The sequence below is a fragment of the Camellia sinensis genome, chromosome 12 (genome assembly GCF_055761805.1).
Source record: "Camellia sinensis isolate YWXY chromosome 12, ASM5576180v1, whole genome shotgun sequence".
Lineage (NCBI taxonomy): Eukaryota > Viridiplantae > Streptophyta > Magnoliopsida > Ericales > Theaceae > Camellia > Camellia sinensis.
The window spans coordinates 126,462,167-126,484,600 of NC_138972.1; the positions used below are offsets into that span (position 1 = coordinate 126,462,167).

At 34.7% G+C, this 22,434-nt stretch overlaps 1 protein-coding gene and 2 long non-coding RNA genes across 8 annotated transcripts; 2 read left to right on the top strand and 1 right to left on the bottom strand.

Annotated features, from left to right (window-relative positions):
- The first annotated feature begins 3,315 nt into the window (after positions 1-3,315).
- On the top strand, positions 3,316-6,420 carry LOC114302334 (uncharacterized). Its single transcript, XR_003643371.2, has 2 exons — positions 3,316-3,661; positions 6,224-6,420. It is a non-coding gene; the product is annotated as an uncharacterized LOC114302334 (long non-coding RNA).
- A 358-nt stretch (positions 6,421-6,778) lies between these two features.
- On the bottom strand, positions 6,779-21,302 carry LOC114302333 (protein EMSY-LIKE 3). 4 transcript variants are annotated; one of them, XM_028247346.2, is made up of 11 exons: positions 21,082-21,302; positions 20,806-20,966; positions 11,709-11,914; positions 11,517-11,626; positions 11,168-11,405; positions 10,177-10,362; positions 10,025-10,093; positions 7,842-8,081; positions 7,678-7,746; positions 7,531-7,594; positions 6,779-7,091 (listed from the first exon to the last, which is right to left on the bottom strand). In XM_028247346.2, the coding sequence occupies exons 2-11, from the start codon at positions 20,831-20,833 to the stop codon at positions 6,913-6,915; spliced, it is 1,389 nt and encodes a 462-aa protein (XP_028103147.2). In that variant the 5' UTR covers positions 20,834-20,966; positions 21,082-21,302; the 3' UTR covers positions 6,779-6,912. The 4 variants fall into 4 exon arrangements, with proteins under 4 accessions (XP_028103147.2, XP_028103150.2, XP_082755953.1 ...); XM_028247349.2 differs by having other exon boundaries at positions 6,779-7,088; positions 21,082-21,296; XM_082899827.1 differs by having other exon boundaries at positions 6,779-7,088; positions 20,806-20,958; positions 21,082-21,268.
- LOC145804767 (uncharacterized) lies at positions 12,160-16,024 on the top strand. 3 transcript variants are annotated; one of them, XR_014347147.1, is made up of 6 exons: positions 12,160-13,299; positions 13,529-13,700; positions 13,862-13,978; positions 14,118-14,271; positions 15,658-15,865; positions 15,948-16,024. It is a non-coding gene; the product is annotated as an uncharacterized LOC145804767 (long non-coding RNA). The 3 variants fall into 3 exon arrangements; XR_014347148.1 differs by having other exon boundaries at positions 12,798-13,299; positions 14,141-14,271; XR_014347149.1 differs by lacking the exons at positions 15,658-15,865; positions 15,948-16,024 and having other exon boundaries at positions 12,798-13,299; positions 14,123-14,260.
- Positions 21,303-22,434: the final 1,132 nt, after the last annotated feature.

The window sequence follows — 22,434 nt, forward strand, 5'->3', positions numbered from 1 at the left end:
CGTTTGGGTCGGGGCCCGAGCGTGTCCGAGACCCTAGACTAGGGCTTAGGCTATCACTTTGAAGCCTAGCTCGGCCTATCAGTCCGCTTAAGGCCCATTCATGGCTCGGTCCGAAGCCCAGCCCCCCGAGGCGCAATGTCTTTTTTTGTGAAAAATAATAAAATTTTGCTAGAAAAAATTAAAAAGAATTAAAAAAAATGACCAGGCCCGTCCAAGCCCGACCTAAGCTCGAGGCTAAGCCCATGCCCACCAGCTCGACCCGAGGCTCGATCCATCAGCCCGTCTAAAGCCCGAATACCCTTGTGCCAGGGCTAGGGCTTGGGCTTAATTTTTTGGCCCGTGGGTCGAGCCAGGCTGGCCCGAATTTTTTCGGACACCTACGAGACTCGATATGGGCTGGCCCGGGCCTCTACGTATTGATGATATGAACATTCACATTGACGATGTGAACATTTACATTATGGGTATTTTGGTAATTATGTCTCCCATAGGACTTATTGAAACATAAGAAAATAATGTGGACTAAATAGAATATAAGTAGATGAAAATGGTATTTTGGTCTTCTTACCTCAAATAAGACTTAATGGAATAGTCAAAAAGAACGTAGGTTGCCCGAAGCCTGCCTACGGCTCGGGAAAGGCTCGTTTGGGCCCGGGCTCGAGCCTAGTCCGAGACCCTAGGCTAGGGCCTGGGCCATCACTCTGAAGCCCGGCCCGCCCAAGACTGACCCAAGCTTGAGGCCAGGCCCAGGCCTATTGGCCCGACTCAAGGCTCGACCCACCGGCTCAGGCCCGAACCCAAACGAGCCTGCCCCGAGCCGTGTGAGGCTTCGGGCAGCCCACGGTCCGTGGGCAAATTCTACATTCCTATCAATGTGCATGTCAACATGTCAATGTGAATATTCACATTATCAACGGGCCGGGTCGGGCCTACCCCAGGCCGCGGGCAAGCTTTAGGCAGCGGGCAAATTTTACACTCCTATCAATGTTAATGTTAACATATTAATGTGAATATTCACAATGTCACGGGTCGGGCTGCGGTCGGGCTTCGAGCCGCCCACGGGTTACGGGCCAATTTTACACTCTTATCAATGTGAATGTTAACATGTCAATGTGAATATTCACATTGTCAACGGGCCGGGTTGGGCCCACCCTAGGCCGCTGGCTAATTTTATACTCTTATCAATGTGAATGTTAACATGTCAATATGAATATTCACATTGTTAACAGGTTGGGCTGGGCTCGCCCCGGCCCGCCCACAGGCCGTGGGCAGGTTTCGGGCAGCCACGGGGCGCGGGCTAATTTTACACTCCTATCAATGTGAATGTTAACATGTCAATGTGAGTATTCACATTGTCAACGAGCCGGGCCGAGCCCACCCCAGGCCGCCGGGGGAGGCTTTTGGCTGCTCATGGGCCGCGGGCCAATTTTATACTCTTATCAATGTGAATGTTAACATGTCAATGTGAATATTCACATTGTTAATGGGCCAGGCCGGGCCCGCCTCGGGCCGCCGGCGGGTTTCGCGCCGCCACGGGACGTGGGCCAATTTTACACTCATATTAATGTGAATGTTAACATGTCAATGTGAATATTTACATTGTCAACGAGCCGGGCCCGGCTCGTTGGTGGGTTTCGGACTGCTCACGGGCCAATTTTACATTCCTACCAATGTGAATTTTAAAATATGAATGTTCACATCATAAAATTGCTAACCGTTTAAAAAATATTTATAAGGGTATCAAAATTAAATATAAGGGCATAAGTGTCCAAGAAAATAGTGTAAATCAAGAAAAATGACTTTATGGAATAAAACTATACATGCATGGGACTAAATGGGTTAAAAAATTCCTTCATGAACTTCTTAGGTTAAAACACTTCTAAATGAGATTTATCAATAAAAATCGCATGAAATAATTATAGGTTAGATGTGATATTTTATCTTATTAATTATTTTAAGTTATTTTTTCTTTATTGCCTATTTTAGTCCAAATAATCCTTTCCAAACCTGGCCAATACAAGAACAAATTCAAAATTCAAACATTAGGCAAAGAAAGAATTAATAGCAAATATTCTCTAAAAAAAACCACATAACTCAAATTCCAAGCCAAAATTCTAGAAATATCGAGAAAAATTTTACAATTACAAACCCTCTAAACCAAACATTAACATAACACAAGAACAAAATTGAATCTAAGACAGATTAACTGAGACCTATTGGTTTGGCAAGCGACAATGACCTATTGTTGGGGGTGATCAAGAGTGTTCTTCGGTGGAACGAAAAATAAAAAAATAATTTAATTTTTTTAAAAATATATATATATAATAAATTAATATTTTTTGTATATTTTTTGGTTTTTAATAAAAATAGTTTATTTATTTTTTATTTTTAGATAATTCTATATTTAAATGGACTTGACATGTAAAAAAATTGACATAATTTAAAAAAAAAACACACTAAAAAAGCAAATGTTTTTGGGCTAGATCTCAAACTCAACCCAATACTCAATTCTGTTCAGGTTTAAGTGAAAATTTTATACCAAATTCAATCTTTCGATTTTCTTATGACGTATTGAAATTGGCCATTGATTTATCGATTTTTTTTTGGTTTAACGTAAATGATAGTTTTATAAAAGATTTTACTTTAGTTTAATTTGTTAAACAAAAATGATATATACTATGAGTTTATATTTTCAAACTTTATCTGGAAAATGAAAAATGTGGGTTACAGTCGTAATAATTATAATTTATTGATTTGTTTTATTTTATTTTTTGTATTATGGTTGTCAAAAATTAAAGGGTTTGTTTGAGAAGGTAGTTGACTTTTTAACTTTTTGACTTTTTTAGCATAGGGCTAAAAAAGTCTCGTTTAGAAATAATTTTTTAAGTTTTTAAACTTTTTATAAAAGAAATAATGTAATAATTATGGATTAAGTGTAATATTTTATCTTATTAAACTAAATAACTTATTTTATTTTTTTATAGTTAAAATACCTTAAAATCCAACCTAATCCTTCCTCCCAAAAGAAGCCAAAGAAAACTTTAACTATCAGGAAATAGAATTTTACTCTCATTGACAGTCCGGATCAAATGATGAAATGAGGTTACGTTTGTCGAGGTTATTTGATTATTTTAGTTTAGAAAAAATAAATTAAAGAATCACTAAGATAAAATATTATATTTAAATTATAATTATTTTATTTTTTCATAATAAAAATTAAGAAATTCAAAAAATCCATCCCTAACTAAATTTTTTGATTAGTGCTAAAATAACTAAAAATTAAAAAACCAAAAAACAAACATACATTCTGAACGAAGGCTGAGATTATTGTGCTCCACACACAACACACATAATCATTTGACACCAAAATACCATTACCATGTTCTCAGAAAACCACAGGTCCCCCACTCACTCTGTCTTCCCAGCATACTTTCATGACCCAATCATTTCAGATTTCTGTGCTCTCTCTCTCTCTGAATTCAACCAGTGATGGATGGACTCAGTCTTGGGTGATTGTCAAGGTCTCCTGAGAGGGATTGCTTTCTGGGTTTCTCTTCTCTAGTGGGTTCTCTTACTGGGTTCCGTTAAAATCAAAGATGTGTTTTGATTACTGTCTGTAAATGGGTCTGTGAGAATCTTTTTTCTGTGGGTTCTTCAACAGGTATGGATTTTTACTCCCAATTTTTCACGGGTCAAAAAGGTATTTTATTTATTTATTTATTTTAATATTTTTAAAGATAGATTGCTTAGTTTGATTGAATTATGGTGCAAGATTCTTCAATATGGGCTGTTCATGGCATGTGTTGTTTTGAATCAATATACCAACCAAACTGTTTGATTGATGAAGTTCAGATTGCTTCCCTGATTTTTTTGGTTATTTTTTGCTTCCCCAGTTGTTGAAGATTCGTGGAATGTTTTCGTTGAGAAACAAGTATAATGAATTAGATTATATGTTTAATGGGTTTGATGAGTGATTATTTAGATATATGAAAAAGGGTATGTGCGTATAGAATTATGGAACTGTATGCAGGAAGATTAATTGTGTGTGCCCCTTGGGGGAAAACCCGATAAATTTGGAATGACAGAGAAACATAATTGCATGTGGGAGGGATTTTCACATAAGTTGCATAATGATTCTATCTTGTGCTGAAATTAGAAATTTGGAGGAAAGGGTATTTTTTGAACTATTTGTTTCTAGCTGATTCGAGTACCCTTCTTTCCTTTGGAGTTTCAATCATCATTAGTAGTTGGGGTCAATAATTATGAAGGATAGTGAACCTGTTTATGGTGACTATGTTGAAATTTCCCATTTTACTTGGTCAGTTGCTCTAGTCCATTGTTCCAATAATCATATCAGATTTGATGTTCAAATTCAACCGGAACCCTATTAGGATAAAGTTTAGGACTCCAAGTTTAATATGTGGCGCCAATATGATTGACTACATTTCTAAAATTGAAACTAATGTTGTTCTCATATTTCGTTGTGCTTTCATATGTATCTTGTATAAAACTTCCATCAAATCTACATCAGATATTGATATGTTACAAAAGAGTAGTTTGCCTCTTTTCTTCGGACTTGATGATACTCGTGGAAATATTGGCAGACGGGGGTAATTTCTTGGAGGCTATGACCCGTAAACTGAAATCTCAAAAGCTCGTGCATTTTTCTGCTGAAAAATAGAGTTCCACTGATACATTCCCACTCCATCTGTGCTGCCAAAATTGAATGACCAAAGTCTTCCCAACCTTTCCTGTCTCTGTCAGGAAAACCTTCCCACAAGATGAAGAAATCTTCATTGGATGCCCCTCTCCACTACATATTTAGCAGCCACCACTTTCCTCCAATATTTCTCGCTATCACAAGCAACTTTCCAAACACTTTCTCAAAAGAGTTCTATAAAAGCTTCCAACCTTCTAATGCCCATCCCACCCTCATTACAGGAAGTGTTCTGATCCACTAAATCATAATTGAATTCTTCACTAACACCTCCCCAAAGAATTTTAAAGTTTCCCTTGTGTTTCCGAAATGTTTCCAAGTCTAAGCTAACCAAAATACCACACCTGACATTGAATTTTGATCATTTGGTTGTATAAGAATAGGAGTTTTTGGAACCATTTCAGAATTTACTCTCCGGAATGAAAAATTGCCACAAATTAGTTTCATATCAGAGTGGAGACATTGAAGTTATCGTTTAATTGCGCTATCAAATGATCTAGTTCAAATTAAGATAATTATATGGAGGTAAAGAAATCTAGTATATAATACTCATACACTCCTCAAGCAAATTTGCTCTTACGCTGAAGTTTTGGGGGTTCTCTTTCAGATTTATACTAGATTTCACCGATAATTGAAATACATTTGTCTTTAGAAAAACTTAGAAGGTTGAAGGTTAGGACAAAGGTTTCATATATCCTATTAAGAATCAGATATTTTCTACAAATATGGATAATTTAGTTGTGGATTTTGTCTCCTTGTACATCGTATTGGCATATTTTCAAAAAATTAAATGAGGTTCGGATATTTCAGCACAGAACATTCTATTGTAGCAAATGTCTTTTTGCATCTATGATCTGCAAGTATATGGAAATAGTGAAAGTAGGAACGAGTTTGGTGGTAAGGTTTCATATATCTTGATGTAAGTCGTAAGCCATTGCATATAGTAAAGAGACTATAATCTTACCCTCGTCTCTGCTGGTCATGGCCCACTATTGTTTCAGCAGACTACTCACTAGATACATGCAAATATTTTGTGTTGTCACAACAGCAAAAAGTTTATGTAAAAATCTATCATGATAGAGTGGGTGCATTCCCAGATGTCTGAACATGTATAGAATGGCAAGCCCGAATCGAACATGGACCAAGTTGGCTCCAGCAGAATCATTATATTCATGGCATGCGGACAAATTAGGATTTGCTTTTATGGTTCTGTAATCAGTAATACTAATAAGAACAAATTATGGTGAGTGTTAAAGTCCAATTTCATATCCCGTATTTGGTACCAAATACTGTTTTTTTTTTTCTTCTCTACATGGATGTGCTAATCTCAGTGTTTCTTGTTTCTTATATGCTGAATGTTGTTTTCTTCTCTTCTACATGGTGTAGGTAGCCTTAATTTTTTTAAATATGGTACATTTCCGTGTTTTTTGTCCATTGTTTTTGTAATTGCAGTTCCACTATTTTCCCAGAATTCCTGAGATAAATTCTTCTTATGTGGGCATTCAGGTCATGAGGGGAAGACTCCGCCTACCTATTGCCTCTCCCCGATACTATTGCAAGCAGGAGCCTTGTGCTACTATAAGACATTTTTTTTATGATTGTTATTGGGTTTGAATTGCTTTGCTTAATAGGGGGTTTCCTATCTCATGAATTGTTAGATCATAATCACATTAAATTGGGGTATAGAATCACTTTGGCAATAATTCTCTATTAGCATAACCAAATTAAAATGGGACCTAGAATCACTTTGACAACAGTACATGTTATTCTGATATTATTTGCTGTTGAATCGATGACACCTTGTTTTTATCCATACTAACCCCAAAAATGCCATTTGTTTTTTTGTCTAGTGTTTGAAGTTACAGTCGCATGAGCCACAAATATATCGAATATTACATGCATATCAACTTACAGGAACTTACTATCTTCACCATCTTTCTTTGGTGCAATTTCAGGTCTGTGCAGTTGACGAGGTTGAGCAAAGTTGTGTGTGTGTGTGTGTGTGTGTGTGTGTGTGAGAGAGAGAGAGAGAGAGAGAGAGAGAGAGGCAAGCTTGCATACTTTACAAATCATTTAGAAACAATTTTTATATAATATTCAGAAATTATTCATAATTAAACAATTTTACACAAACATTCTTTCCATAAACAAAGTACAAGGTTAGTGTGCCCAACACTAAAACCTATCTACAATAATCAAATGTCATCGCCGTTGTCTTGCTGATCATCAGAACCAACTCTTCCATCTGTAGCCATCTTGTTGGCATCTGAACCTTCAACTACCCTATTACCTTCTCCAGTATGATCATCGTACTGTTGTTTTCTCCATCGCTCTTGGTCCATTGATTGGCCTTGCAACTGATGATCTCCATCTGCTTCAAAGTGGATACAAAAAAGAAAAACGTAGGTACTCATGACTAATAAAGCTAAAAACACCCTTTTTTTCTTGTGTTCTAGAAACAGAAAAAATATACGAAAAAGCACCACATTTATTATATCACGGTATTCACTACAAAAAGGTTGAACACAAAGTTCAGAGTTTCTTAGTACAATGACTTAGTGCAATGACCATACCCAGAATGTTTTGCTTCACTATTTGAAACATTAAAATGACAACCACTTGTCTCAAATTTAAAAAAGAAATTCAATTTTTATTTTTTTATAAAATTTTACAAGGCCATAAACAAGTTCCATTCTAAATATCCATCATAAACTTGAGATGCAAGATGCAACAAAACACTATCGTCTTTGTTTTGTTTTTTTAAAAAGTAATCATAGAGCATGGTTATATGTCTATATGCAATCAGTTATTACCACTTTCACCATCAGAAGCATCTTCAAGCCTCGCAATTGCTTCAACCAGGGCTTGTTCATGCTCCTGCATTCAAAAGGACTCTCAAAATTGCAAACAAATTAAAAATTAAATAAAAAACTTTATTACTGGTACTAGGATATTCTTACTTTAAGCACTTTCTTTGCTTTCTCAACCTCCAAACGATCCGGATGGCTTGCTCTGATAACTTTCTCCACCTATAGATATTCACATCAGCGGGGAGCGCAAAATAATATGTATATATATAATTATGTTTGCAGTGAAATGCAAAATCTTCAAGTGGCAGTCATACCTCCTTAACTAGAGTATCAGTATGAAGTATTTCGATATCACCCTTCTTCCCAATGCCATTTTGTGATGGAGGAAAAACTTTCTTGGACTGACCCTTTGCTATTCCTCTGCCTCTTCCGGCACCAGCAACAGCACCACCACGTGCCATAGACTTCTTAAACCCACGGCCTGGTCCACTGGGGCCGCCTCTACTAGAGACTCCAGGACCATCGCCTTCCCACCGAATGTCCTCAGGTGATATCTAATGTGTACGTAATGTTCCATAGACAATAAAATCAAGTCACAAGCAAAAGGCCAGCATTTAGAAAATGACTCATCACTACAATAGAGTGAAAAAATCATACAGCTCTTGTTTGTGCAAAAGTTCATGCTATAACCTAAGAAGCAGACTTGACAAGACATTGGACAACAATTTTTGAAAAATCAAGATACAGTTAAAAATGCAACATACAACTTATTAAAATTTTACCTATAATGTGCCTGTTTGGTGCAGCTTAAAAGTTATTGATTTCAGCTTTCAGCTTAATTTAAGCTATTTTGATGTGTTTGGTTTAACTTAACAATGCAGCTTATAACTTTTTGTAAGTCAGAAATCAGCTTATTCTTTGAGTGGGGCAGGAGATGCTTAATTTATAAGTCAGAAATCAGCTTATGAAACTGTTAAGGCATAAGTTATAAGCACTTTCCCACAGCTCTACTAAACAGGGCTAACAAAGTAATTAAATTACTACCATAGTACAGTCTTATATCAAACCAAGCAAAATCCAATGCAACGTCAACTACAGACATCAATCACTGAGGCATAAAGAGGTTATTCTTCTCAACAGGGGCTTCTGTGGCGACAACTTCTTTCTTCTTCTCTATTAGCAGCTAGGTTTTTGTTCAAACAGATGTACATAAATTTATGAAGTTCCCAGTTTTAATTGGTTAGAATTTTTTAATATTACAATTTGACCCCAATTAAAAACTTGTAATATTACAAACATGCACAAGGTGTCTGAAAAGAATAAGTGTCTTGTAGTGTCCCCAACATGACAACCAAAAATAACAATAATTAAAAAAATTAAGCACACTACATGGCATGTCCGTGGAGTGTGCGTGTCTAAGATATGTTGGACACCGTACTAAAATTAAACGCCCGTGCTTCACAGTTATAAACCATGAAATCAATAACTCCTAAACAATTTCAAACCCTTAAATGAGAGAGAAATCTTCAGGAATGGCCTAACCCGTGACAAAACCACTTCAAAGGAGCTACAAATTTCCAGAATTAAAAAAATGGCTTAAGTAGCCACCCTTTCAATAAATCAAACAAATGCTTAGCATCCGTGTGGAATCCATTGTAGTAGCATGGCTTGTAACACACATTCCAAGAAGGGATAGAAACAATGAAGACACTATAACACATTCAGAGAAAGGATGGAACTGACAAGGTTAGTTTCAATCTCCATCTCGATATTCTTGTATGCAACTGGTTGTGGTTGGAATGAGAGTATCTTCAAAACATAAAAGCCACACCATGCGACATATCTTCAGAACCTAAAACATACATTGCTTGAATGACATGCAGCCTATGCCCTTTTTCTGATAAGGCCATCATACGTAACTCACGAAGGCTAGTTATTACAAATCAAGAGGATTCTGGACTTCATCATAACAATTGTTAGGTAGATTTATTTAGCCATTGTTTGCAATATTTAAATTTGTAAACGTGGAAAACTGAAAATTTCAAACTTACTTCACCAACCTATAGAACTCTAGGTATCTAGATGCAATTTGTTTTCTACGACCATTAGAATTTGACATCATAAAGAAGCTTCACAATGTAGCATTTTCTACATGAAGAATATGTAAGCTACAATTCACACTACTATATTCTGTTGTTCAACCAGATTATCACTTGGTGGTAACAATGAAAATATGAAATATGATGTCAATAAAGTAACCAATTAACAATTCAGCAAAGAGAGAGCCAGATAACAAACATGAAGCTAGCATCCACACAAACGCACAAGAACAAGATGCATAGATACTAGAGTAGATACAGTCGTTTTTGTTCCTCAATTTTCAAGCATTAATATATTGTAATAAGAATTTCTTGGATGTTTATGATCATGCAAGAAAAGATTAACCAGGAGGAATGTAGGCCATGCAAGTAAATTCAGAGAAAGGGCCATCTTTTACCTCTTTGAGATTGACCCATTCCCATGTTTCATCTGCTGTACTAATATCGTAAACCAAAGCATGCCGGCCCTGGCAATTTTGAAAAAAGCAAGTTAAATTACATGCCCATCAAATACAGAAAAATCTTTCAACAAACAAACAACCAGACATACCTCAACAGGATTGTAGTCAGTTATAACCGCCTCATAGAAGTTATTGTCTTCAGGCCACCTTGTCCAAACTTTCCTTCCAACTAATGGATCAAAGTTTGCTGCTTCAGTACGTTCATTGACTGCAAAGGTGCCTGAAGAGCCCCGGTTTGGGACTAGGCCCCTTCCAGTAAAACCTATAGAAGGGAACTGCATAGACTTTATTGAGGATGCACCAGGTAATGTTCAACTCCTTTAAACAATTTATCATCTATGTAAAGAAACCTTTACTTGGGGGTGAGTATTGAATCAGCAAAAACAAAACCACATTTTTTTTCCAGTCTTTTTTGTCCTTTGTCTTTCAAATTTGAGTCGAAATTTTTACATATCAGGTCCATCTAGTGTAAAATGATCTAATTTTTTTTTTTAATATAAGTTTGCGCACAAAAAAAAAAAAAAAAACAAAAAACAAAAAACAAAAATTGGCTTCTGTTTTGTCTTTGGTGAACTTCTTTCCAATTTTTATTTTTTTACTTTTCTAGTCCGACTAATCGAGTAGAACCTTAAAAGTGCAAATCTTTTTGAAATTTTTTAAAGAAAGTTCACTAAGGCTCAGTTTGTTTAGAATGAAATAGGTAGAAAGTGAAAGAGAAAAAATTTAACTTCAATGAGTTTGTTTAAGTTTGAAAGTGGTGGAAAATATAAGAAAACTAATTTTCTTGTACAACTCATATTAGCATTATAACTAATTTTTTATTTCTTGCAAAAAACACAAGAAAATTGAATGTGTGAGTTATCTATAACTAAACTTTTAAGTTTTTCTATTCTTTTTCTTACAAAATTTTCATCTTAATCAAATGTTTGCAAGAAAACATATTTTCTTTTCTTTCACTTCATTTTCTTTTACTTTCACTTTCTACCAAATTTTCTTTCTAATCAAATGCAGCCTAAAAGCGCCCCTGGGGGGGGGGGGCCACTAAAAAAGTCAATCGCAAACACAAATTATTCAACTTACTGATTTTGGCTTCTTGCCCCTGGCTCCTGAGGCTGGACCTCGTTTCAAGGCTGATGATGATGGTTGCAAGGATGTATGCAACACTGGGGATGGTACACCTAGGGATAATGAAGCTACTGACTGTGATGTCTTCTGTTTCTTGCGTGATGCTGAAACAGTAGAACTAGGTATGGGATCATGAACAGGCTGGCTATTGCTGAGCATGCCAGTTTGGAGCCCACCTGACTCCCTCCACTCCCTGATGACAATATTGAACAGAAACCCATGAAAATGAGTAATTGACCGAATATACCTAATGAACAAATCTCAGTGTTATGAACAGTGTTACAATGTCATTATATTATCAGACCTTATTCTCCTGATGATGTCATCAGTATTAACCTTGGATAGGAGCTCTCTGTGTTCTTCATCTGATACTCTCAGTTCTTTTCTAAGTTCAGTAATTAAACTTTCTTTCTCCTAGAAAATACACAAAATGAGGGACTCTAAAATCAATTTAACATTACATAAAATGAATACACAAACGAATTGTAATATATACCCAAGTAATGGCATCAGATTGAGCTTTAAAGGCCCGAAGTACTGAACTATATGCTTCTTGTTCTATGTAGTGGATCTGGGCCTCCATATCACTCTGCATCCGAGGGAATTGAGCAGTACCAACAGCTGCAGATCTTACATTCCCCAAAGCTCGGCCCCCCCTTGGAAATCTATTTTGATGTGAAGGAGTAAGGTCATCATCCGTACCTGCAGTTATATAGAGAAGAATCACTACACAAACAAATTTTCCAGATGTAGCACCTAAACAAAAATTTGAATTCTACATGGGGGAAAAATTCATTCTGCCAGCTGCATGGTTGTGTAAAAAATGATCTGGTAATTAAATAGTGCAAGGTTCAACTTATTTGAGCAGCAGTACTTATGTTTCTGCGTGTGTGTGTGTGTGTGTGTGTGTGTGTGTGTGTGTGTGTGTGTGTGTGTGTGTGTGAGAGAGAGAGAGAGAGAGAGAGAGACTTATGCAGGTTAATTCACTGAGCCAATCGCTGTTTCTCTACCTCACAAGAAGCAAAACAAAATATATATGTTTGAAACAATTTAAATATTGCAGAACTGTGGTGAAAATGTTTGACTGTTGGCCTTCCGCAAAGTCTCAGAGATACTTGCTGAACCATCTAACATGCAACGTAACTAACATTCTTGCTGAGAGAAATCAAACTTTTTCAAAGACAAGGAAAACAGGAATGCTACATACAATCCATATAATAAGACAGAACGGTTTTTGAAAATATATAAAATGTATCAGAGATACATTTCATTTGAATGGTTTAGATCAATCCTAATCAATATCTAACGGTTGAGAGTAATTTTTTTCCCGCCCAAACACACTCTGCTCTCTCTCTCTCTCTCTCTCTCTCTCTCTCCCACGTCTACCAAACACGCCTGCCTCTACCCAAATGTTATCCTCAACTCCCTCTCTCTCTCTCTCTCTCTCTCTCTCTCTCTCTCTCTCTCTCTCTCTCTACTGTGCTTCATCAACGATCTAAGATCAGATAGCATTGTTGAATTCGATCTAGGGCTTTCGAAACAATGATCTTCAACGCGTCGTTTTTTGTGTCAACTGATCTTGTAGAGATTCGGAAGGAGGTCGAGACGCCAATGAGTCGCCCAGATCTAGGTTTGCGATGATGATGGGTGGTGGTGAACATACTTGACACCACTGGAACTCTTTGTTCAATGGCTCGAAAAGGGCAAAGAGAGCGAGAGAGGGTTGCAGGGTGGAGAATCTCCGGAGGACCGCCGAGAATCATCGGCGAGCAGCGTTCCGATCACATAGCCCATGCCACAGTAGTTCTCGCCCGGAGTCGGCGTTGCCACATCGGATTGATGGGAAAAAAAAAAAAAAAAAAGATTTGGAAATGGAGTGGAAATGGGTTTCACATTTTTCTTTGGTTTCTCTCTGAACACGCATTCGCTTCTTTGGTTATTGATTTGTTGATTTTGTAGACATGTGGTTCTACCTCCTAAAGTGCCCAAACTTCTTCCCAAGAATCGCCTTCTCTCTGAAGCAAGTAATTAGGGTTTAAAGAAAATGGAGCGGAATAGAAATTTGATTTTGGATGTGTTGTCATTAGGTACATGAGATAAATAAATCAAATTACTTGATTTTTTTTTTATTTAAATTTCACATTTTTTAAATTTCACATTCCAGTAGATCAGTTTATGAGAAAATGACAAAAAATAAAGAAAACAAAACACTTTTCACTAATTTCGAAACACTTTTGATAATATTTAGAGCACTGTTTATACAAATTTCAATATTAAACAATTTGATGGTATCATATATTTGATTTTGTGTATCAGAACAAGTGGCGTGCAATTTGGGTGCAGCAGAGCCGATGATGGGTCCACTACACAATCCATTGACTAGAGCCACACATTATGCTCCTCAGGGGGCCTCTGAACTATCAGCAGCAGCAGGAGAATCAGGCTCAACCAAACTTGGGGAATGGTGGTTTTTCTTAGGGGTGTGGGAGTGAGTGTTTAGAGAGATGGGAAATTGGGTTCAAAGATTCATTACATCTCCTTTCCCTTTATCCATTAAAAAATAACACCTTTTCATTTTTTACTTTTTATTTTTATGTATCTGAAACTGGTATTTGATGAATCTTTTTTCTCTTTGTTTCACTTTTTCAGGTTGGTGATGATATACGGATGATGATCCAAGTTAGGTTTTTTTCCAATCAATCTGTTTCGTATGAATAAAAATTTCAGCATCGACAACCACCGTCCCTTCGAATTCGCACTCGCAAGGTTCGATTTCTGCCTCTCCCCTTCTCTCTCTGTGTTTGTTTTTACCCTAATGACAGTGAGTCTTCGCTTTCCTTTCGTAGATCAGTTTATTACTTCTTTTAATTAATTTCAATAAATTTCTTGATTTCTAATTTCGTAGATCAGTTTATTGCATTCCAGTAGATCAGTTTATGGCTATGTCTGGTTTGTCTATATGGTTGCAACACCACCACCGCTGCTCATCATCACCACCGTCGCTGTTGGTGCAAAACCCACATCATGCTCAAACAGAATGTGTTCAGGGAAAGCTTCAAGTAAAATTCTTCAATACTTTGAAATAGACCACAGCTCTATTCATACTTTTTTTACTTTTTTATTTTTCAATCGATAAGTAACTAATTATAAATACGAAAAATATTTATATTATCAAACAAATCACTAACTCATACTTTTGTACAGTATTATTACTATTTTTTTAAATAAGTTTTAAACATCCAATACAGACTCAACGCAATGTATGCTACAACTCTGGATTGGGAATCAGATCACAGTGAACATTTTGAGTTGTATATTGTATGTGTCTGTTTGAACCTATATGGAAGGAAGCACATGCGAATTTGGGACAGTGACTGCATACCCTTTCTCTTTCTTTTGATTTTTTAAGTATCTACTATATTATTTTGCATGCTAATTTTGTAATTAAATTCTGATGCCAAACTTAAACATTTCGGCAATGCTACATCCTTTCAATTTTCTCCCACAAAAGCACCCTGTCACAATTTTTTACCGGTTCACTTACAATTCCTTGCCTTCTATAGCTCCTAGAGTATTACCTACACTTCATTCACTGCGACAAACTTCATATAGAGGCCCAATTCATCTCCCACAGCTTGGTAACATGCAGGTTATTACACCAAGGGATTGTTGATAGTGTATTATTTGCTTCTTTTGACAGTGGTATATATTCTTCAACCTTGAATAAATTTAATTTTTTGAATTGGATATTTTGATGGCTATACTAGAAATGTATCAATGTGCTCTATCTTCATTTATTTATTTTTTTGAATTAATGATTGAAGATTAAATAGTGATATTTGAAACATAAACTTGACACGCAGACCTAGCCATAATGCAAACGAAGATGTTCACTTGACAGTGAGGAAATCTATAGCAGGTCCGCATTTGAATATGAGAAATATGGGATTTGTTATGCTACACTAGATGTAAATTATAGTATTTATGGTGCATATATGGTGGTGAAAACCCATTAGAAAAGGAGAATGTAAACTTAAAACCAGGGAAAGCTTCAAGTAACTCACTTAGAGATCAATTAAAATTTGTTATTTAAAATATTAACATATAGTTTTGGGAAAGTTACTGAAGATTAAAGTTGGTTTTGTTGGTTGTTGTTTATGTTGGTTGTTGATTTACTTGATAGATAGTATAAATTTGTTTTGTTTTTTTGTTTTTGTTTTTGTTTTTGTTTTGTGGTATAAATTTATGTTTGGACTTTCTAAATGGTGAACTTCAAAATACTTATGATTATAACGAATTTTGATTTTGGTTTTAATTTGAATTGGATACTTTGATGATGGCTATACTAGAAATGTATCAATGTGCTCAATCTTCATTTATTTATTTTTCTTAATTAATGATTGAAGATTGGATAGTCATCTTTTAAACATAAACTTGACATGCAGATTTGGCCATAGTGCAAATGAAGATGTTCACTTGATAGTGAGGAAATCTACAGCAAGTCTGCATTTGAATATGAGAAATATAGGATTTGTTGTGCTACACAGATGGAAATTATAGTACTTTTGGTGCATGTATGGTGGTGAAAATCCATTGGAAAAGGAGATTGTAAACTTACAGACTAGGGAAAGCTTCAAGTACCTCTCTTATAATGTAAGGCTTATTTATTTATTTATTTTAAACTTATCATATCTAATGTTCTTCTTATAAATGTTTTGTTCCTCATACTTTTTAGGTGGATAGAGACTTGCACCGAACAGTAATATCAAGAAAGAAATGATTTTTTTTCTTATTTATGTATATAAAGTTTTTGTATATAGATTCAATTTCTTCAAAAAAAGAAATGTTAATGTTGTTGTCCGCGATGAGCGTGACCTTAATATTATTTGCATTCGTGGGTCTGTTTTTAATACAACAGGGTTGGGATTACAATTATATTAAATTGGCAATTGATAATTGATAATTTATTAAATAGTGTTGGGATTATAATTATATTCTAATCCTAACATTATTAACACCGTGCCTTCAGGCACGGGCATACGCTAGTACCATACATGGTTATATGCAAAATTTAAGCATGACAAACCTTATAGTTATCAGATCAAAACAAATATACTTATTATACCTTCAAAATAAAAAAAGCTTAGATAAAAAAGAACTCAACAAGGTTAAAGCAATTCCCAGAGCAACATACCATTGGTCACTTTCACTATGCAGTCTACTATTACATGGTAAACTTATCAGAACAAGTCACTTACATAGGGTAAATGACGGGAAATTCAAATTACAAATGAAAGAGAAATTTTAAAAAGATAAAATGAAAGCATGGATGTCATTTACCATTCTGAACTAAGCTTTCACATGCTTAGTGCAATAACTTACAGATTATGGCATATATCCTAAATGAGAGTATCTATTCTCAAAAAATGGATAGAAGGGAAGAAGACATAAAGATAAACAGTTTGACACAGGTATATAGAGAAAGAGAGGAGGATGACACAAAGAACCATCATTTGAATGGGTGTTATCTGAGAAGAAAGGAGACAAAGAGTACAAGAATGAGGACCTTTCGGCTCCTTTTGTTCACGCAGAAAATGGTCTAGAAAAGAATTGGACTTGTGCTAACATGCAAAATTGCTGAATAGAGCTGCTTTATTTAACCTTTCTCCAGTAAAATGACATTCCAAGAACATAAATAGAATGCCTTTCCAACCAACTACACAAGTTTGGAAATGTTGACAACAAAGTTAATTTACTTTTCCACACAAGGAAGATATAAGTCGAAGTTTTCCAAAATGATTTCTAGGATCCACCCAATACCAAACAGAAACACAATTTCTTAAACAAAGTTTTTAAAATTCAAGTCAATTCACTATTGGCTACAGTTGCATGGACAATACCGGCTACAGTAACATGATTACATGACATAATCCCGCTGTAAAATTGCCACAAAACCATTTCATTAACTCAAATTATCCTACTTTTTTTAGAAAAAAAACATAAACGAATAGAGTTGATAGACATAGAACTTAGGTCTCATATTAACTAATGGACCTTACAATGGGCACATTTTCTCTTTCAGTGGGACTCAAACAAAAATGGAGTCTTCTCTTAACGGCAAGCAGTAGAGCATAATGGCAAAAAAGATTCATGAAGCCGATCCACTTGACTAGGACACAAAGTTCAGTTTGGTTTGGTTTGGTCTAATCAAGCAGTAACCATTTTTTAAATTATTGCATTACCAAACTTTGTGAGTTTTGAAATAGTAGCCACCAAAATTGAGCATCACCCTGTCAAATAGAAGGATTTAAACTAAAGCTACATAATTAAGGGCTTCTAGAGCAAAAAAATGTTAAAACCTAAGATTGAGGAAGAGCACAAACAAGACACTTGCAAATTCACAATATCCAAGCCCATAGCAAAACCCAAGAAACTAATCCTTTTCTGTTGGGAGTCAATATAGTTGAAAATTTGAAATCTTCATTGGAAAATCCCATGATCTTGTAGCAACCTTCAAATAATGTTCTCTACATTACAAGTGGACCAAAGGTTATAATAACTGATTGATTTATAAAGGTGGAAGTATGATGGTTTACTTGGTACCTTAGGCTAAATAGGATATGAGGGTTTCAAAAGGAAACAAATTGGTACATTTCACAAAAGTAGTTTGCTGAGATGTCAAGACAGTAAGTAGTTTAGTGCCTGTGCATTTTCTATAAATGCTTGAAGTCAAGAAAATATTGAAAAATTCAGTATTAATAGTCAAAAGAAAAAAAAATAAAAATAATCAACTAGTCAAACTCTTAAAATTCACTCTCAATTCATTTTTCTTTTGGTACAAACCACCTTATTGCTAGGCCCTTAACAACATACCAAAAGGATTTCAGAAAGATCAATCAAGACAATAACCAAATATGCTTGTCAAAAGAAGAAGGAAAAAAAAAGGAAAGAAAGATGATAGATAACCAAAAATAGGACTTGAATTTCTTAGAAGTTAAAAAACTTCCAAAAATGTCTAATGGCTACTGTGCAACTTATCATGGCAATTTAAATTCAAATGAAACTTATAAACTCACAAAAAGTCAAAACAAAATGATGACTTCTCAAAATAGTAAATTTTGGTGAAGTAGACACTATTATTGTTCAGAAGGTAAAAGAAATGGTAGGTTCTACATTTTGCTACTTTATGTAAGTAGAATCTAACCTCTTTTCTGCAACAATAATAAGAATCAACATCCCATAACAAAACAAGCACAAACCATAATATACCCAAAAAATTATGCAGTCCCCAAGAAGATCTAGAAAAATAAGTTCACAGAAGGGATGTTTCCAAAAGTTGGTCCAATTTCAAGGCTTTTTTGTCTCTTTAACTTAGTTTGGTTTTGGATATATTACTTTATATTTCAAAACTCACCTAATAACCACATGTTAGGATATATGCCATGGTAGAGACTTAAAAAAAAACTCACCTAATAATAACATTGTAAGAGATATGTCAAGGGTTCTAACAATATACAATCTATCTTTTCTCAGTTCCACAGGCCGTAGTAAACAAAATCATGTTCTACTTTTCTAAGTACCAAGGCTAGGTTTTACACAGGGGCAGCTGCCTTATTGATCCTGGCATGAATAATTTTCTTATCAATGCGAAGCTTAGAACAAATTTGGAATCTAGAGTTAATCAGAAATGCAAAGTTGAAAAGGGGCAAAGAAACAAGTGGTTCCACTGAGAAACTTAAACATTATATCAATCATTAGGATGCAAAGGACATCCTAAGAAAAAAAAATCACAAGAAGGGGAAAACCAAATTCCAAGACAAACATGGTAATTTGGCAAGTATCTAGTTTGCCTCTAGGATTAATTATGTTAAGTTTAGATGTCGAGATTATATTTTTCTTAAATTTTTATGCCAAAGGCAGTTTGGTAAGTATTTTTATGGGCTATGGAATGGACTGTCATTGTTGGGTCACTTCGTTTAAGTCAGATTTAATAGATCTAGAGGGTCAAACACAGCCCTCGTCTTGGTCTTTAATTTTCCAGTAAGAATTATCCTTTCTTTTCGATAAATACTTTGCACTGAGAATTAATTGGCCAGCAATTTTGTTCGACTACCAAGTTCTCTAAGATAGTAAGTCAGTATCCCCCACGTTATTAGCTTCTTTTTAAGCAATGAAATGATAAAGCCTATTATTTGTGCACATAGCATGCATTTTTTTCTTATGTGCAGATGAGTAAGCCCCAATGTTCCATTGCCTAGGTTCTTTCCTAGTCTTCTCCTTACTCCTCTTAATCACCTGCACTCGACTTAAAAGACGTAACTATACCTAGCAGCTAGCTAAGCCTCTACCCATACCATTGACTTTTTAACAAGCCTACCCATCCTTTGTTACACGCCTGGATTCAGTGCTGATAGGTAATTGAAATAGTGCTAGAAACATGTATTACTTAATAAGTAGAACGACGTCGTATCACACTGTTTCGATTAGTTGCTTAATAAACAGTTACAGTTGTTAATACGTACCTAACCAATTGATGACGTCAGCTAATCCGGTACATAGCGGAGTTGAAGATTTGTTGTGCTGGTTGTGTTATTTATTGATTTGTATATGTTGCATGGAAGGAGGGTGTGTGTGTAATCATTTTCTTCTGAACTTGAGTAAAGCTAGTTCTCTTCTTCAATGGTGTTTTCTTCTTCCCTAGACAATAGGCTCGTTCTAAACCTAAAAAATAACCTAAAACAGTCAGGATACTAGTTCACAGCCCTAAGCTTCATCTGTTTTTTGCGAATTATATCGTTTCGGAACAGACTTTTTTAGTAACTTTTTGACTAAAATATTATGTAAAAAAAAAATAGTATGTTTGGGATGATTTTTTGATTTTTTACGAAAACATATGCAAAAAGTAGAGATAAAAGGAAATCTTTGACTTTTTGATATAGGTTGTTGACTTTTTAATTTTTTTTTAGTGACTTTTTAGTTTTTAGGCTAAAAAGTGATGTTGCCAAACGAGGCAATTCATTGTCCCTCACAATTTATAAACCCTTAAGACCTGTGTTTTGCACTGTTAGACACAAAAGGTGGCATAGACTAGTTACAGTGAGGTATGTTTATGTCACCAATTTATTTATTCTTTGATAAGTTTTATGAAACCAATGCAACTGAATAAATCGAACACAAGGGAAAAGTGATCTTGATGTCAAACCTAGAGTAACATCATTGATGAACATTGTCACAACAAATAAAAGGGTTTGAACCCTTAGAACTAGTTATAACCAAATCAAATCCTAAAACCCTAATTTCATAATGCCTTCACCAATCAAAACCTATACAAAGCAGACTAACGGAAAAACAAAATTCTGTTAAAAAAATAGAAGCATTACAAAACCCTAGGAAGAACAAAATGTGTGTGAAGATAGAGTCTTTGATAAAACCCTAATTTCCTAATTCCTTCACCAATCAAAACCTATACAAACAGACTAATGGAAACACCAAATTCAGTTAAAAAAAATATAAGCATTGCAAAACCCTAGGAAGAAGAAGAACAAGGTGTGTGTGTGTTATAAGAGATATACAGTCTTTGATGCTGAACTCACCACTGCTATCAGAAACCCCATACTCCATGGAAGTTTACTACAACACCAAGATTCTCAGTCCACCGGGAAACCCAAAAGAATTCAAAGTGCGATCCGAGAGCGAACAAGTCATGAATAATTGTAACAGCAAAACAAAAGCGAAGACACCAAAATCTGAAATTCTACAAATTTTTTTAAAAAATAAAACAATTAGGGTTCAATCAGAGCAACTATGTACATATATATATATATATATATATATGTATGTATGTATGTCTGTGTTAAGAACTACCGTACGTGTAAAAAGGGCTGAAGGAGAAGGAGCTCTGAGGACAAAGACAGAGAGGGAGAGAGTGGTGGTCCAGGGTGGTTCACAGCGGTCGACGACGGTGGAGCAACGGTGGTTCTCCGTGATTTCGCATGAGAGAGAATATGACCGATACGGAGAGAGAGAAAGAGAGAGGGAGAGAGAGATAAATAGGATGCTGAAGACGATAAAACGACGCTGTTTTGAATATACCTCAACAATTTAGGAATTATTCATCATATTTGGTTTTATTTTTTCGGGGTAAATTACAAATATACCTTCAGAACTTTGCTTAAATATAAATTACTTCTTATGATTTGGAAATTACAAATATTTTTATGTTAGAATTTTTTATTTAACAAAAGTAATCAAAAAAATGAAGTTTTTAACTATTCATCTATACACTAATAAAATTATTTAAATTATTAATTGAAATACAATTTTAACAATATTAAAACCTGTTAATTAACTTGATTATTTAATAATAAAATGACTTATATGTTATAAAATTAGAAACCTTAGAAGATATAATGTAATTTCTAGAATCACAGGAGATATTTTGTAATGTACGTTTGTAATTTATCTTATTTTTTCAAAAAAAATGATTTGAAAACTCTATTTTGAAAAAGAATATTTGTTTGGTTTTCAAAAAAATATATATCAATGTAAATTTAAGTTTCTTTCCAATTTAAGGAGAGAGACAATTAAAAAAAAAAATTGCCACGTCAACAAAATTTGTTAGTTTTCAAAAAACTTTGTTCGATTTTCAAAACAATCAAACAAAAACTTCAAAATTCTTAAAAAAATGGGTTTAGAAAACAGGAACCAAATATAATAATTATAACTGAGGTAATAAATAAAAGAAATTTTTTTTAAAGGTCCATGATATTAACATTTTATAAGATAAGAGACATACAATATTTTTATAGTAGTTAAGATCCCTCAATATTTTTATAGAGAAAATTCGACTCAGAGAAATTTTGCCGAACTCAAATAAATTTCAATTTTAACTGAGAAAAAAATTAAAATTTCATTGAGTCAGAGCCGAAATTTCTTTGAGATGGCCGAAATTTTTCTTAATTGGATAAAATTTCTCTAAGTCAAATTTTTTCTGTGAAAATGTTGATAGACCTTAAGTAATAAAAAAAAAACATATTGGACCTCTTCTACTACACAAAGTTGAAGAAGGATGTTTCACTAATTTTCCTTAAATAAAAAAGGGTTAATTACACTTTTTACTCATATAATTTGGCTTTTAATTTTTATAATTTTAATTTGAACAATTTTGTTCTTACACTTTAAATTTAGTTTCTATTTGGTATTTACATCTAACTTAAAGGTAA